The sequence below is a fragment of the Aristolochia californica genome, unplaced genomic scaffold (assembly GCF_029961685.1).
Source record: "Aristolochia californica isolate CCGP_79_NKW_82.1479 unplaced genomic scaffold, dmAriCali1.0.hap1 SCAF_7, whole genome shotgun sequence".
In the NCBI taxonomy this organism is placed as follows: Eukaryota; Viridiplantae; Streptophyta; class Magnoliopsida; order Piperales; family Aristolochiaceae; genus Aristolochia; species Aristolochia californica.
Genome location: NW_027182268.1, coordinates 34,150,278 through 34,166,051, shown reverse-complemented (window position 1 = coordinate 34,166,051; position 15,774 = coordinate 34,150,278). Strand labels below are relative to the sequence as shown.

The 15,774-nt window shown below is 42.1% G+C and overlaps 1 protein-coding gene across 8 annotated transcripts; it reads right to left on the bottom strand.

Moving 5' to 3' along the window:
* Nucleotides 1-307: 307 nt before the first annotated feature.
* LOC137936392 (putative inactive cadmium/zinc-transporting ATPase HMA3) lies at nucleotides 308-7,050 on the bottom strand. Of its 8 annotated transcripts, none has more exons than XM_068781026.1 (13): nucleotides 6,961-7,050; nucleotides 6,407-6,871; nucleotides 5,029-5,812; nucleotides 4,394-4,944; nucleotides 3,983-4,207; nucleotides 3,562-3,819; nucleotides 3,348-3,445; nucleotides 2,917-3,172; nucleotides 2,700-2,837; nucleotides 2,290-2,614; nucleotides 1,951-2,153; nucleotides 1,671-1,858; nucleotides 308-1,549 (listed from the first exon to the last, which is right to left on the bottom strand). In XM_068781026.1, the coding sequence occupies exons 5-13, from the start codon at nucleotides 4,182-4,184 to the stop codon at nucleotides 623-625; spliced, it is 2,595 nt and encodes an 864-aa protein (XP_068637127.1). In that variant the 5' UTR covers nucleotides 4,185-4,207; nucleotides 4,394-4,944; nucleotides 5,029-5,812; nucleotides 6,407-6,871; nucleotides 6,961-7,050; the 3' UTR covers nucleotides 308-622. The 8 variants fall into 8 exon arrangements, with proteins under 8 accessions (XP_068637127.1, XP_068637128.1, XP_068637123.1 ...); XM_068781027.1 differs by having other exon boundaries at nucleotides 5,154-5,812; XM_068781022.1 differs by having other exon boundaries at nucleotides 4,394-5,812.
* Between the last annotated feature and the right edge of the window lie 8,724 nt (nucleotides 7,051-15,774).

The following is a 15,774-nucleotide window of genomic DNA, read 5'->3' as shown; positions in this document are numbered from 1 at the left end:
TCTATTCAATCAACAAAAATCAAGAGCCAATAATACAGGTATTGTAGATAGGGGTGGCTTTGAACCGAATCAATTCACAAGCGGTTCGGTTTGTTTAAATTAATGAGCCTAGCTCGACCAAATCAAAGTTCGACTCGAAAGCTCGCGAGTCGGCACGTACGGGCTGAGTCAGGATACAAACAGAAATGGTGTTAGAACCACCTTCGCCACCCTATATCCAATAGAAGTTATTGGATATCCCGGCCCCATGATGGAATCCAACAAATTTTAAAACTTAATTTAATTATAAAAATAAAAATAACTTGAATTACCAAAAATAATAATTTGTATTTTCTAAACACGAACTCAGCTCGTTATGAAACGGACATCCGATAAACGCCTTAATAAACTGGGTTCGGCTTCTGGTGTAGAATTTCTGTTTACTTTCAAATTCCTCCGGAATTTGATTTGCCCATCGTATAAAAAAGGGCCAAAAATCTTCCAAGGAGGAGAGAACCAGGACTTGGCCTTTCACCTAATGTAACCAGAAGAATGCCTCCATTAAAGCATCTCTATAGATTCATTCAACCTTTCCTGTCGCTCAGCATCCCTTGCTTTCAGAGACGTAGCACAGAAACAGAGCCTACACCTCACTGCAAACTTTACCCGATTCAATGTCGCCGGAGATTATGATCGAATGCTCCTCACGCCCTTCGCCTTCATGCGAATGCTGCGACCGCGCACAAGAACAAGGAGAATGATCATGGGTGATATCGTCTGATGAATGACCATGATTGGCATTTGTTTCGTGGCTTGAACAGTCTGCGTGCGCTTCATCTGCTGTTTCTGTCAAGCCCAGTTCGACATCAATCGTTGCACCGATGCATTTGGGCTCCGCGGGTGAGTCTCCGCCACAGCCATGGTCGTGTGCGTGGCATCCAAGCTCCGCTTGGGAGTCTCGGCCACAGCCATGGTCTTCGTGCCGAGAGCCTCCATTGCAACTGGAATGACTTTTATGGGCGTGAGACTTGGAGTGTTCGTCGCCGAAGCCGTCCTGGTGACAGTGACCGTGACCGTGACCGTGAGACCTCCCCTGAGTAGTTTTTCTGAAACAATTGTTTTTCTTCTTGACGTCGGCAACAGTGGATGCTCCTCGTCGGAGGCGCATGCTGTTGAAAATGACCAGAAGACATGTACCCACGTCGGCGACCAATGCCGCCCAAACGAGGGGATGGCCGGCGAGGGCCAATGCGAGGATGGCCACCTTCGTCACTATCGATACGATCACATTTTCAATGATCCTCCGTCGGGTCTCTCGCGACAGTCGAACGGCTAGGGCAATTTTCCGGATGTCGTTCGACATCAGAGTCACATGACCAGTCTCGATCGCAACCGCGGAGCCTGATATCCCCATTGATATGCCGATATCTGCAGTGGCCAAGGCGGGAGCATCATTTATTCCGTCTCCCACCATTGCAGTTGGTCCCGCCTTCTTCTTCAGCTCTTTTATAAATGCTACCTTTTCCTCTGGTAGAAGCTCTGCGTGAACTGTCTCGATTGCTTGGCCAAGCTGTGACGCCATTAACAGACACAAGGAAGAATTGAATACAGAGACTAGGCGATTTGTTCGAAGTTATAATCATCTGAATGAATGATAGATTACAGTTTCAGAAAACTTTGTAGAAAAGAACCTTATGTTGGATATACATGGCCGCAGCGTTACTGTCTCCTGTTAGCATGGCCGTCTTCAGGCCTAATGACTTCAACTCCCTGATCGCCTCCGCCACTCCCGTTCTGCAAGTGTCTGAAAGGCTGAAGATCCCGACCGGGGTTGATTCCAAAAACACATACCCGATCGTCGTCCCTTCCATTGCCGGAACTGAAAATCAAACACCAGTTCTGTTTTTTAAGTTTCAAACGCAGGCATATTTTGATCAGCCAAAACCTTTGTGCTCGAGGCACTACTCTTACCTGAACTACACCCGGCCCTCCTTGCAATTCTTTTGCTTCCGATGTAGATTGATTTTCCCTCTATTTCACCATAAATTCCCTCTCCGGGGAAGATCTCGAACTCTTTCACGTCTTCCGGTTTAGGCTCCACGCCGTTCGATCGACTGTACTCAACAAGCGCTGCTGCCATCGGGTGACTTGATTTACTCTCTATACTTGAAACCCTGAAATCATCACCTGATAATTAGCTTAACTACCCAAAAAAAATCAAGAGCAGCCTATCCATGGCTTTGTCGAACAAGATGATCGTTCTTAGATCCAAACGAAGCTGAACTACGGAAAATCTTGAGATCAATTTACCAGTAAAGAAGGGTTTCTTTGCTGACATTGTGGCAGTTTTGAAACTCTGTGACAGAGAACTCTCCCTTCGTGAGGGTCCCCGTCTTGTCAAACGCTATAACCTTAATTTTGGCCAAGGCTTCAAGATAATCTCCTCCCTTCACTAGAAGTCCAAAAGTGGCTGCTTTTGTAAGAGCACAGTATGTAGCGACTGGGGTCGATAGAACCAGAGCACACGGGCAGGCACTTACGAGAAAAACCAGTGCTAAATGGAACCAATGCCTGAGGTCATGAACCCTCATTGCGACTGGAACCACTGCAACACCCAATGCTATAAAAAGAACAGCTGCAAAACGAAAGAATTTACACAGTGAATCCTTGGCAGGAGGTTGAAGATGAATCTGGAGAGTACAAACTCTTGAGTTACGTACTTGGTGTATAGTATTTAGCACAACTGTCAATAAGTCTCTGTGTCTTGGACTTGCTGCTTTGTGCTTCTTCTACTAGCTTAGCCATCTTCGCCACTGCTGTCTCTTCAGCAACAGTTGTCGTTTTCACACTGATATAACCTGTAATAAGTAACTCTGTTGTAGTTAACTAATAGTCGCTTCAGGCAAGGAAGACGAAGAGAAGATGAGAAACTAGTACCGGTTAAGTTAATGGTGCCTGCCCAGACAGCTGAATCAACTTGTTTAGCTACAGGAAAGGACTCTCCAGTTAGGGACTTCTCATCAACTTCACTCTTTCCTCCAACAACAATCCCATCAATTGGGATCACTTCCCCTGCCTTCACTGCAAGTATTGTATCCACCTTAACATCTTTGGCATCCACAATGACCCCATTTTCTGCCAACACAGCCTTCTGTGGCGCCATACTCATCAGGGAAGACATGGCTGCAGTAGCCTGTATTGTAGTTCGATTTCACAAGAGGAAACTGAATAAGAACATGAACAACAGAATTTTTCGTTTTTCACTAAACGATGTGAATTTTGCACAGTAATCAGTGAAGCAAAAGGGGGAGACAGGTTATGAATTCCTGAAGAAAAAGGAGAAGAAACAGATGATATAGATTGAGGACCTTGTGACTTGCTCTTGATTCAAGCCACACAGCAAAGGTGAATAGGAAGACAAGTAGCCCTGCTTCCCAAAAGTCTCTTAACAAAAGTGACCCAGACACTGCAGGATTATAAGCACTTGCCTGTTAGCATAACTGAAGATCACCAGAATTGATTTCTTTAACAGAAAAACCCACCCATTAGTATACGATCTGGGGGATGGGTATTGTTGCTTACCTGCGATCAAGACCAGAATGTTGATGTCGAGGGTAAGTCTCCAGATGGCGGTGAGGCTTCTCATTACAATAGGGGGGAGGCCAACAATCGCTGCAGCCAGTGCAAACCAGTGCAATGGGCGATAAAGCGATTGGAAAGCCGAGATCACCAGCAAAAATAAAGAAGCCAATGCGTATCGATTTGGCCATGATTTCCCTTTTTTCTCCTCTCCAAACACCTGAATGTTTGCCTCCAGCCTTGCCTGGTTTAGCACCTTAACTGACAGCATACCCAGAATTAACTATCAACAACGAGATTAAGAAAAAACTAATTTCAGTAAACTAGATTCGCAGACTGGTACAGTCCTGTTACAATAATGTCCATCTGCAAACACTTCTAATTTCTGCGTCTAGTATCAAGAGACGAGGAGATTTCATCGTACCTATTTGGGTCTGAGAGACGAGAAGGTTGTCATGGACGACGATGACTGTTCTTGACGGAACGATGACTGAAACTTTCTGTACGCCTTCCAATGGTTTCAAAATCTTCTCAATCAATGGAATCTCAGACGAGCAGCAGAGACCCAGAACGTCAAAATAACTCTTCTGGAATCTCGTGACTTTCTTTTCGCCGTCAGTAGCCATATAGCTGATTCAATCAGTGTTAGCTGCAGACACAGCAGAAACAGAGTAAATCAATACCAAGGACACCTGATTTTGATACCCAGATGGAACAAAAAAGGAGAAACGAAGAATTGGAGAAGTTCAGTTCAGTTCAGTTCAGTTCAGTTCAGGTGAGCTAAAAGCACCGCATAGGATTTAATAATGGTTTCTACCATGAGAGCTCGGCTCACCCAGAAGAAGAAAGAACAATAGTGCTCATGCAATATCAATCAAATTGATGAGAATTGCTGGAGCCCACGGAACGGAGGTAAATGGGTATGAGATTCTGAATTGTATGTTATCGGATCTGTTAAAGGTAAGATCAGACAAAAATTCTTCCACAGACTGCACAAGTCGCATTGTAAAATCTACAAAACGCAGGCGTTCATCAATCGAAACCGCTCATCTGTCGAACCAGAATGGCATTTTCTTGTTGGGATCCGATTCTCTGCAGATGTTGGGGGATTTGACCCTTTGAGGATGTTTTGTAGCTCACCGAATGATCGATAATGACGAGGCCGTTCACAGCTCCACATGTCCCGTGAAGGAAGTGAGTCTCAGACACGTTACACCACGTTGCCACCACGAAGATTGGCACCGAGACTGGGAGAGGATAAAAACAATTTGTAAAGCTGTCAAAGCAATGTCTTATTTGCTTTCCAAAAGCTTCAGTTTCAGAACAGAAATTTCATGGTTAGCCGCCTTTGAGGAACAGAGATGCAGCAGAAAAACAGAGAGAAGTCTGGAAATAACAGAAACAACATAAGTGAAGTTAATTAATCTTCCGTAAATGAAGAGAATCAACCAAGTTGAACAAGACTAGTACCCAGATGAACCAGGGACAGGGAACGAGAAAAAGGTATTTTTAGCATTTGTGTTTTGTGTTGAGCATCTCCTGTCATCAGAATGGGTTCTCTGAAGTAACTCCACTCATGGGATAAGATCCCTTACCTCGATGAAGCCAAATTAGATCTCCCGTTTTCTGTTATCTCTGCGCATCAAATTATGAAATTTGACATGGAATTTAACGAATCAAAAGAACAGTTGTTTAAATGTTCAAATGCTATGTTTCTCCACAGGCCTAGATATTTCGCCGGAGCTTTCAAACGATTGATTCCCGGTCCAGTTAGAGATTCCACTTCTGAATCCAAAACGACTACAGGAAACTTCTGAACCTCGAAGGGCCAAAGCTGAAGATACGAAACTTAATTTTGAAAATCGATCGTTCGGAACGTGGGGAAAGACCCAAGGGAACAGCGAAGCATTAAGGAACGGTTTCTGCAGTTCTGCTTGTTTTCTTTGCAAGTCATGGTGAGACCATTGAAAAAAAGGTACACAGAAAGACTAATTACAGTCGAATGATTGAATGAAAGAATCTATTGAAGAAACAGAGAAGAATCTGTTTCTAGCTTTCTTTATGGCAGCCGCCAAAAGAGTGGAAAATAGCAAACGGTTGATTCAAGACGCAATCAGATAAGGAAACGCAGCCGGAGAATAAGTCGGATTTCTCTTGACAAAAGATAGGACAGAGCATGGCGGCGAAGTAGGTTGTTTACTTCTGAAACAGAACCAGTAGGATAAAGATAAGCCATTGATCCACAACCGCCTACCTGGGAGACCAGAAACAGTAAACAAGAGCTCAGCTTATGTTAACACATTAACAAACAGATTTTAGGCGCAAGGGCACCAAGAGAAGAAAAGGAAGCACTCGAGCAGAAACTGTCACTGATCAATAACAAATCAAAAGTTAATGGAAGGCCGCATCTCTCTTATGTTTGAAGAAATGTCATACCAGAAAATGGGTCGAAACAAACAAGCCAAACAGGTGAAATTTTCGACGCTGTGCTTCAGAGAGCTGGGAACCCTGAATTACAGTTTCAGTCATACCAGTAGAAATCTGAGGAGCTGAGACGGTACTACCAAAAAATGAAGTTTTTGGCATGATATCACCAACTTTCTCCAAACACAGTAAATTTCTTTGGGCATAATTAATACTAGCTGAAACGAAAGAAAGTAAAAACCATTTAAAGGGAAACAATGTTGGCAGTCTGATATCCGTTCACTCATTTTATGTTCCAAGACAAAAAACAGAAGATGAAGCAGACGGAAATGGAATGCTTGATAACAAGCACGCATAGAGCAGCCTGTAAACTGCCCTCTCACACCAAGAAATTCCCATAAAAAAAACGGAAGCCAGAACTTACACGAAGAGATAAGCTCCGATTGAAGCCTCCCCCTGGTAATGTCTCCAACCGAAGCAGCAGACAAGAAAAGGCACAGCACAGTCGAAGGGCTCCAACAAGGCACGTCAGAGCGTGGTAGAGAGACTTATAGCGTGTGGGAGATTTCGAAAGGCGAGCAGAGAAGTGGAGAGAAACGCAGAATAATTTGAGCAACTATTGAAGGAATTAAAAAAGTGGCAGAACATGAGCCAGATGGGGGAATGGGATCCAGGCATGAAAAGCAATTCAGTTTTTCAGTTGGTGGGGATACGTTCAGAAAGCAAAGATGAGTGTAAACAATTTGTTGATACAAATCCGCAACTATTTGTTAAAAAATGGTTTATCTTCTTCACCCAGAAACCTTTTTCATCTGCTTTTTAGTTGTTTTTGCGAAGCTCACGACGAAGTGATCGTCCTTCTCCCCGGGCGGATTCATTGAAGTAACCCCTGAATTCTCGACCATGAAAACAGATCAGTAAAGTCTCATTAAAAAAAAAAAAAAAAGGAAAAAGAAGTCGTCAAGATTGTGAATTTACTTGACGTAATTATGGATTAAAATCCAGGTTAAGTATGATTTTTGGATCCAGCGAGTTAACCTGTGAGAATTCAAGTTCGATCAAGTCGATTTTCCAAAGGGAGAAGCTCGAACATATCACTTAATTAAGAAAATTGATATGGTCTCGTCATGTACAAATCAGTGGCATTAACGTAAAAGTGGAATCATTATTTACCTAAATATAAATGAAACGTTACACTTTGTGTCCATTACATTACCAGGTATCAAGATGGTTGAAGATGGAAACATTTTTTGAGTACTAAGAAAGGATTAAAAAATAAAATAAAAATTTGACCATTATTATTTCCAAAAATAGTTAGTGAAAGGAAGAATTGGATCATTATCTCAGGAATAATAATGGTTAAATTCTCATTTTCTTTTCTTTTCTTTTCTAGGGGTTAACGATCGTCATCTCCGTATTTGGCAGCATGAAATGCTTCAATCTAGTACAGTTCACATATTTGTTTACCAACTTTAAGCTAAATGCTTTCCTACGTTTCCACCAAACCCACCTCCATTGTCGTATTAACGATTCACCTTTGGTCTACCTAGCTTCTCTTACCATATCTTATTGCCTTTTTTTGAGTATCCTCCTTCCTTCGTCCCGTCGTCCCCGTCTCCACTGTAATAACACACCAAGCTCCATTAACACGACTGTAATTCACAGAGACATAATCAATGTCGTAAGATAATTCCCACAAAAACCTTGATGAATGTGGAAGTATGTGTAAGACCACAATGGAAGACAAATCAGAAAAAGGAGTCCCCATGAACGGGAAGGCCAAAGCTCCTCTCTTTATCTCACCACGAAAAAACTAGGAAAGAGATTCTACAGAAAAGAAAAAGAGCCTATAAAGTATAAACATGGCTAAGGGGGATTTGCCTTATCGCTGCTATAAGGGTCAAAAGCTGAAAAGGAGGAAAAACCAAAACAAAAGAAGTGAGTGACGCGTTGGATGTCATCTCATTCCACATTCTCTTAAGTGGAAATCAGTGTCTGGCCCACGTTTCTGATTTCTCTTTGTTTGCTGGCTTTTCCGTCTCGATAATAATCAAAGAGTGGCTTCTGTGAGATGATAATCGATGTGTCGGTTGTTTAATTAACACTGTGGATGGAAAATAAGGGCATTTTGGAAGTTTATGGTGTTATAAAATGTTAAAACTGTGTTAAAGAAGTGTGATTTGGGACGGAAGAGGTTGAGTGGGTAGAGCACCAAAGACGAAAGCCGGACGAACACGAAAGCCTTGAGTAAAAAATCCAAGGAGCTCTACAGGATCTTAAGTGAAAAGCAGCCACGGAGGAAGAGATGTCTACTCTTGTATCTCAAGGAATATGGACCTTGTGTTCAGCCCCTACTGGTGCCACTGTTATTGGCTATTGGTGGGTATTTACTATCAAACACATGGTAGTTGGTGTTTTAAAGAGGTATAAAGCCAAGCTTTTTGTTAAGAGATATACACAAACATTTGGAGTAGAGTATTGTCAGACTCTCTCCAATTGCTTAATTGAATTACATATGCATTTTAGTGTTAGTGGCTGTTAACAAAAGTTAGTCTTTTCATCAATTTGATGTGAAAAATATTTTATTGTATATTAACTTAATTATTGAATAAGTTTATATGGTGCAACCTCTCGAATTTGTTACTCAAGGAGAGGAAGGAAAGGGAAAACGCTTATACAAAGTTATTTATGGGTTATATCAAAGTCCACATGCATGGTTTAAATTTTTATCCACGTGGTGATTGGTTTTTGGATTCAAGGAGAGTATCTTAGATCAGTATGTATTTGTGTAAATAAGACAAATTGTTATGTGATTTTTGTTATGTATGTAGATGAAATAGTGATTTCAAGGGATGATGTTCAAGGAATTATGGCTATCAAGAGTCATTTAGTTCTGCATTTTCAAACCAAAGTTTTTGATCCCTCATGTTATTTCCTTGGCATTGAGGTAACTCAGAGCAAACCAGGTATACTTTTCTATTTGATATGCTTAGGAGATTGGATTGTTGAGACCTAAGCTATTTGACACTCCCTTGAAAGCTAATATGAACTTGTTGATGAATCCACACGTGTTGAAAGATGATACTTATTTTTTTGTAGCCGAGATGAAAAGTTGATATATGCCACAATTACTACATCTGACATTTTATTTGCAATGGGTATGGTGAGTAGATTAATGGAGAATCCAAGGAAGATAAACCTCGAGGTTGTTCATAGGATTTAGATATATGTAAACAAGACATCTAGCAAAGATATGCAATAACAAAACCATGGCCATACTAAGGAAATAAGCTCGTCAAATGTAGACGGTCACAATTAGATTACTAGGTTGAGAAGTGGTTTTTATCTTTGTTGGTGGAAATTGAGTTACCTGTAAAAAGTAAATTGTCGTTGCAAAGTCATGTGTTGAGGCTGAATACAAAGTAATGACTCATGCTACTTGTGAATTAATTTGGGTGCAATCTCTCCTTGGTGAATTTGGCCTAGTAGTGTCATTGCCTATGGTTTTTGTGTGTGGCAACCAAGTATCTAGTTTCATTGCAAACAACTCAGTTTTCCTTGAAAGAACAAAACATAATAAAGTTGATTGTCATTTTACCCATGAGAAAGTTGCATTTCAACTCGTTTTGTCGAATTAAAGATAAACTTACTGACATGATCACTAAAGTTTTGCCTAGGCCTAGGTTCTTCAAATTGTGTAACAAGTTAGGGTTTATGATGTTTGATACAAGGGAACGTAAAGAGGCAATGCATTTAGTACTATATCAGACAATGGAAAGGCTTAAGTAGTATCATAAGAAAATGGCATCTTCCTCTTGTTGAGCATGGTTGAGTCTGGTCCACACGTATGAGCAGGTCATGGAGGGCATTTCAGGATTTCTTTCTTTTGGGTTTGGCATGTGCAACACTCAAGAATTATTAACTCTCCCGCTGCTGATTTATCATGCTTCTTCGGCACTTACAGAGACATAGCGTGCTGAAAACAAAGTGTCGAAAATAGAGCACCTCGGGAGTGAGATATAGAAAAGGGCTCGATGAGCATCGTCGTTGCCGGAAGAGAGGTGGCCTCTCACCGTCGCGAGAAGCGACACCGCTGCCAGAAGAGGTAGGCTCGAGACTCGGTGCCGTGAGAGAAATGGGGTACTCTCTCTCGGGATTTTGTATTTGTGCCTGTGTGTGATGTAGGAAGACGAAGCAATGAGCTTCGATCTCGCCTAGAAGAAGAAGAAACAGTGAGCTTCAGTCTCGTCGGGACTCGACACTGGCAGAGAAGCTCTCAGTATGTAACACAGAGACACTGTGTGACTCGTTGACGTTGGTTCCCATTTTGTATTGTGATTCCTCCAAAGAAATGAAATCCTCTGTAGCTCCCGTGGACGTAGGCAATTTGCCGAACCACATAAATTTTGTGTCGTGCGTGATTACCGTTTACCTTTGTTATTGTCATCAATTTTTTCCCTAACAACTAGTATCAGAGTCGAGGTTCGACTGAGGGAAAACGATGGCTGGAGACAAAGTGAAGGTATCGGGAACCGAGAAGTTCGATGGCACGGACTTTGGATACTGGAGGATGCAAATAGAGGACTACCTCTATGGGAAGAAACTTCATCTTCCACTGTTGGGGAAGAAATCGAGAAAAATGGAGGAGGTCGGTTGGAATTTGTTGGATTGATAGGTTCTGGAGATTATTCGACTAACCCTATCGAGATCCATTGCACACAACGTCGACAAGGTGAAGACGATTACGGGTCTCATAGAGGCTTTGTCAAGTGTGTATGAAAAGCCTTCAGCGAATAACAAGGTTTATTTGATGAAAAAGTTATTCAATTTGAAGATGACAGATGGTACACCTGTTGCAAAGCATCTAAATTATTTCAACTCATCATTAAATTCAATTTCAACAGACGACAATTGATTTTGGCTGAGGAGGTATGCAGGAGGGATTCAGGTGAGACCTCGGGTTTGAGTTCAGCATTGAATGTTGATTCTGGGGGAGATCACTTGACAGTAACTCAAACAGAGGCATATCAAAATAAAAAAACAGGGGCAAGAGCAAGTCGAGGCTTGGTCAGCAGGGAACTTGCTGGAATTGTGGCAAAGCTGGCCACATAAAGAAGAACTGTAAAAACCCTAAGAAGAACGAGAAAGATAGTGCTAATGTAGTAATTGAAGAAGTATAGGATACACTATTGCTTGCAATTTATAGTCCAATTGATGACTGGATACTGGATCCATGGGCTTCCTTCCATACATCTTACCATTTGGAGATAATGCAAAACTATATTGTAGGTGATTTTGGGAAGGTGTATCTGGCTGATGGAGAGGCATTGAACGTGGTGGGGATGGGAGACATTGACATTGCACTCCCTAACAAGAACAAATGGACCTTGCAAAAGATCAGACACATTCCTAAGTTGAAGGAGAACCTCATTTCTGTTGGGCAACTTGATGATTGTGGCCATTCAGTGGTGTTCTCAGATAGCACCTCGAAGGTCACCAAAGGGGCATTGGTACTGGCTCGGGGTAAGAAAACTGGTACACTCTATTTGACTACTGGTTTGACTAACACTATTGCTACTACCATTGCAGACTTGGCCATATGAGTCAAAAGGGTATGAAAGAACTTCTGTCTAGAGGCAAGCTACCAGAACTAAAATCAGTTGATCTCAGTATGTGTGAGATTTGCATTATGGAGAAACAGAAGATGGTCAGATTCTTTAAAAGTGGCAGAATACTGAAGAAAGAAAAACTGGACCTTGTGCACACAGATGTGTGGGGACCTTACCCAATGGCATCACTTGGAGGTTCTCATTACTATGTTACGTTCATTGATGATCACAACGAGAAGGTATGGATTTATTTTTTGAAGTATAAATCTGATGTATTAAATGTGTTCAAAATTTGGAAGGTCATGGTTGAGACAGAGACAGACTTGAAACTAAAATGTTTGAGGTCTGATAATGATGGTGAGTATATTGATGGCGGGTTCAAGGAGTATTGTACAGCTCGGGGTATCAAAATGGAGAAGACCATTCCTGGGACACCACAAAAAATGAAGTTGCTAAACATATGAACAGAACCATAAATGAGGGTGCTAGAAGCATGAGGCTGCACGCTGGATTACCACCTACTTTCTGGGCAGATGTAGTCAATACTGCAGTATACTTGATAAAAGAGGGTCATCAGTTCCGTTGGATTGTGGATTGCATGAGGAGGCCTTGAGTGGGAAAGAGGTCAAATTTTCTCACCTTAAACTTTTTGGCTGTCTTTCTTATGTTCTTGTTGATTCTGATGCTCGTAGTAAGCTTGAAGCTAAGTCCAAGAAATGTTATTTCATTGGCTATGGAGATGAGGCATTTGGCTATCATTTCTGGGATGATCAGGGTCAGAAGATTATAAGAAGCAGGAATGTGATCTTCAATGAGAAGATTGTGTACAAGGACAAGTCCAGTACAGTTACTGAAGCAGCTCCTCAGGAGTCCGAGTACGTGAGATTAGATGACCTACCATAGGCCACCGTGTAGTGCAGAGATGCGAGTGATGGGGAGAGCGGGTCCAGTGCACCCATTCCTATTATTCCGCAGTCAGATCTAGAGCCGTCCACTCTTGCAACTGCAGTTCGCAAGTCAGTTAGAACTATTCAACCTCCACAGCATTTCTCACCTACTTTGAATTATATTTTGTTGATAGATGGTGGAGAACCGCAAAGTTACGAAGAAACCTTGCAAGATGAAAATTCTAGCAAGTGGGAGTTGGCCATGAAGGATGAGATGGATTCCCTGTTAGGGAACCAGACATGGGAGTTGACAGAACTTCCACCAGGGAAGAATGCATTGCACAACAAGTGGGTGTACCGAGTGAAAACTACGCATGATGGCAGTAAGAGGTACAAGGTTAGACTTGTTGTAAAGGGTTTTCAGCAGAAACAGGGTATCGATTACTCTAAGATTTTCTCTCATGTGGTGAAGATCACAACCATCAGGTTAGTACTATCCATGGTTGCTACTAAATATATATTTCTTGAGCAGTTAGATATGAAGACAACTTTTCTTCTTGGAGACCTTGAAGAAGACATCTATATGCACCAACCTAAGGGGTTTGCAGTACAGGGAAAGGAAGGTTTAGTTTGCAGAATGAAGAAGAGCTTGTATGGCCTGAAGCAAGCTTCTAGACAGTGGTACAAGAAATTTGACAACTTTATGTGCAGTGCTGGGTACATCAAATGTCAGGCAGATCATTGTTGTTTTGTCAGGCATTTTGACAATTCTTACATTATTTTGTTGCTGTATGTGGATGACATGCTTATTGCAGAGGCTAATATTGATGAGATCAATAATATGAAGAAGCAGATGTTAGAGCACTTTGCAATGAAGGATTTGGGAGCTACGAAACAAATCCTTGGTATGAGAATTATCAGAGACAAGAGACAGAGGCACGTTGAGACTCTCGCAGGATGAGTATGTGAAAAAGGTACTCAACAGGTTCAATATGGACAAGGCCAAACCAGTTGGCACACCCTTGGGCAGTCACTTCAGACTCAGCAAGGATCAGTCACCCAAGTCATAGGAGGAACAAAATTACATGAGTAAGGTTCCTTATGCCTCAGCCATTGGTTCACTTATGTATGTTATGGTTTGCACTAGACCGGATATTGCCCATGCAGTGGGAGTTGTGAGTAGATACATGAGTAAACCAAGAAACAACATTGGGAAGCAGTGAAGTGGATTCTGAGGTACTTAAAAGGCTCCTCAGAAATGTGTTTATGTTTCACAGGAGAGAGCTTAGAGGTGAGGAGCTATGTTGATGTTAATCTAGCTGGAGATATTGATAGCAGAAAAAGTATTGCAGGGTTTGTTTACACTCTGGGTGGTACTGCAATTTCATGGGGTTCAAATCTACAAAAAATATTTTCTTTGTCTACTACAGAAGCTGAGTACATTGCAATGTCAGAAGTTGCAAAGGAGATGGTCTGGCTACAGGGTTTCTTGGAGGAATTGGGCAAAAAGAATTAGAAGAGCATTCTTTACAGCGATAGTCAGAGTGCCATATTCCTTGCCAAGAACCCAACATTTCATTCCAGGACTAAGCAAATTCAGATCAGGTATCACTTTATACGTTCATTGTTAGATGACGAACAGTTGTTACTTGAGAAAATTTGTAGTAGTAAGAACCCCGCTAATATGTTGACAAAGGGTGTTACACTTGAGAAACTGAAGTTGTGCACAACTTCAGTTGGTCTTCTAGTATGAAGACAGGGGCAGTGAGTTGCAGAGGTGGAGGATATCATATTTGAGGGAAGAGGGCGATATAGTGGGTGTACTAGTCTCCAAGTGGGAGAATTGTTGAGCATGGTGGATTCTGGTCCACACGTCTGAGTAGGACATGGAGGGCATTTCAGCGTTTCTTCATTTTGGGTTTGGCATGTGCAACACTCAAGAATTATTAACTCTCCCGCTGCTGATTTATCATGCTTCTTCGGCACTTATAGAGACAGCGTGCTGAAAACAAAGTGCCGAAAATAGAGCATCTCAGGAGTGAGATACAGAAAAGGGCTCGACGAGCGTCGTCATTGCCGGAAGAGAGAAGGCCTCTCACCGTTGCGAGAAGCGACGCCGCTGCCGGAAGAGGTAAGCTCGGGACTCGGCACCGTGAGAGAAACGTGGTACTCTCTCTCGGGATTTTTTATTTGTGCCTATGTGTGCTGCAGGAATATGAAGCAGTGAGCTTCGGCCTTGTCGGGACTCGTCGCTGGCAGAGAAGCTCTCGGTATTGTAACACAGAGACACTTCGGTATTGTAACACAGAGACACTGTGTGACTCGTTGACGCTGGTTCCCATCTTGTATTGTGATTCCTCCAAAGAAATAAAATCCTCTGCAGCTCCTATGGACGTAAGCAATTTGCCGAACCACGTAAATTTTGTGTCGTGCCTGATTACTTGTTACTTTGTTGTCATCTGATTTTTACATAACACCTCCTCGTCATCCAAAACAATGGACGCGCAAGAGCCAATCTATAAGCTATAATTTCAGATTTCTAACCAGAACAAAAATTTCAGGCCGTCCATTTTCGTTCATCTCTCCCGACTACTCTTGCCCCAACGCGCAAGCAAGGTTGCTTCACATAAAGCCATGGCCAAACGCTTAGTGCTGGACAAAATCACAAAAACTGTTCATCGAAACCGAGCTAAAATTGCTCAATACCAGAGTTAAAAAAGATAGTAAAAACCTGCCCCGTACAAGTTAAGAGATAAATCAGTAAGAACTGGAGCACAAACAACAGCTCCTTCTTCGAAAAAAACCTTCTGTTTAGCCATGAAGATGAACTCTCAGGAAGCATATTTCCCATCCGTGGGGAGTTCTCTTGTCTCTTTCGGAACCCAGCTAATTCTCCCTATATTCAACTAACTGAGAAGATCCTTCGTTCATTAGGTATATGAGAGAATAGTACTAAATGATTCCCATAAATTTCTTTCAGAAAACCGATCAATTCTGTGGATATCCTTGCTACCAACGCTTGGAAAAAGACTCCAACATGTTCCTGCTCATTTAAGCTACCATTAGCTGTCTCAGAATCACATGCTTGTACATCTGGTATTCGAGCATCTTGGATGGTGGTAGGCCATTCAAGTGCAGACAGCTTGATACGACCCCACTGAGGTGGTATGGGAACTCGTAATGGTCTCACAGCAAGGGAGCGGAGCTCAGCCATTTGGTCATGGGCTACTGCTTCAGCAGCCATTACATCCGAAAATCCTCTGCAATCTGGAAAATCATAAGGAAAAGAAGGAAAT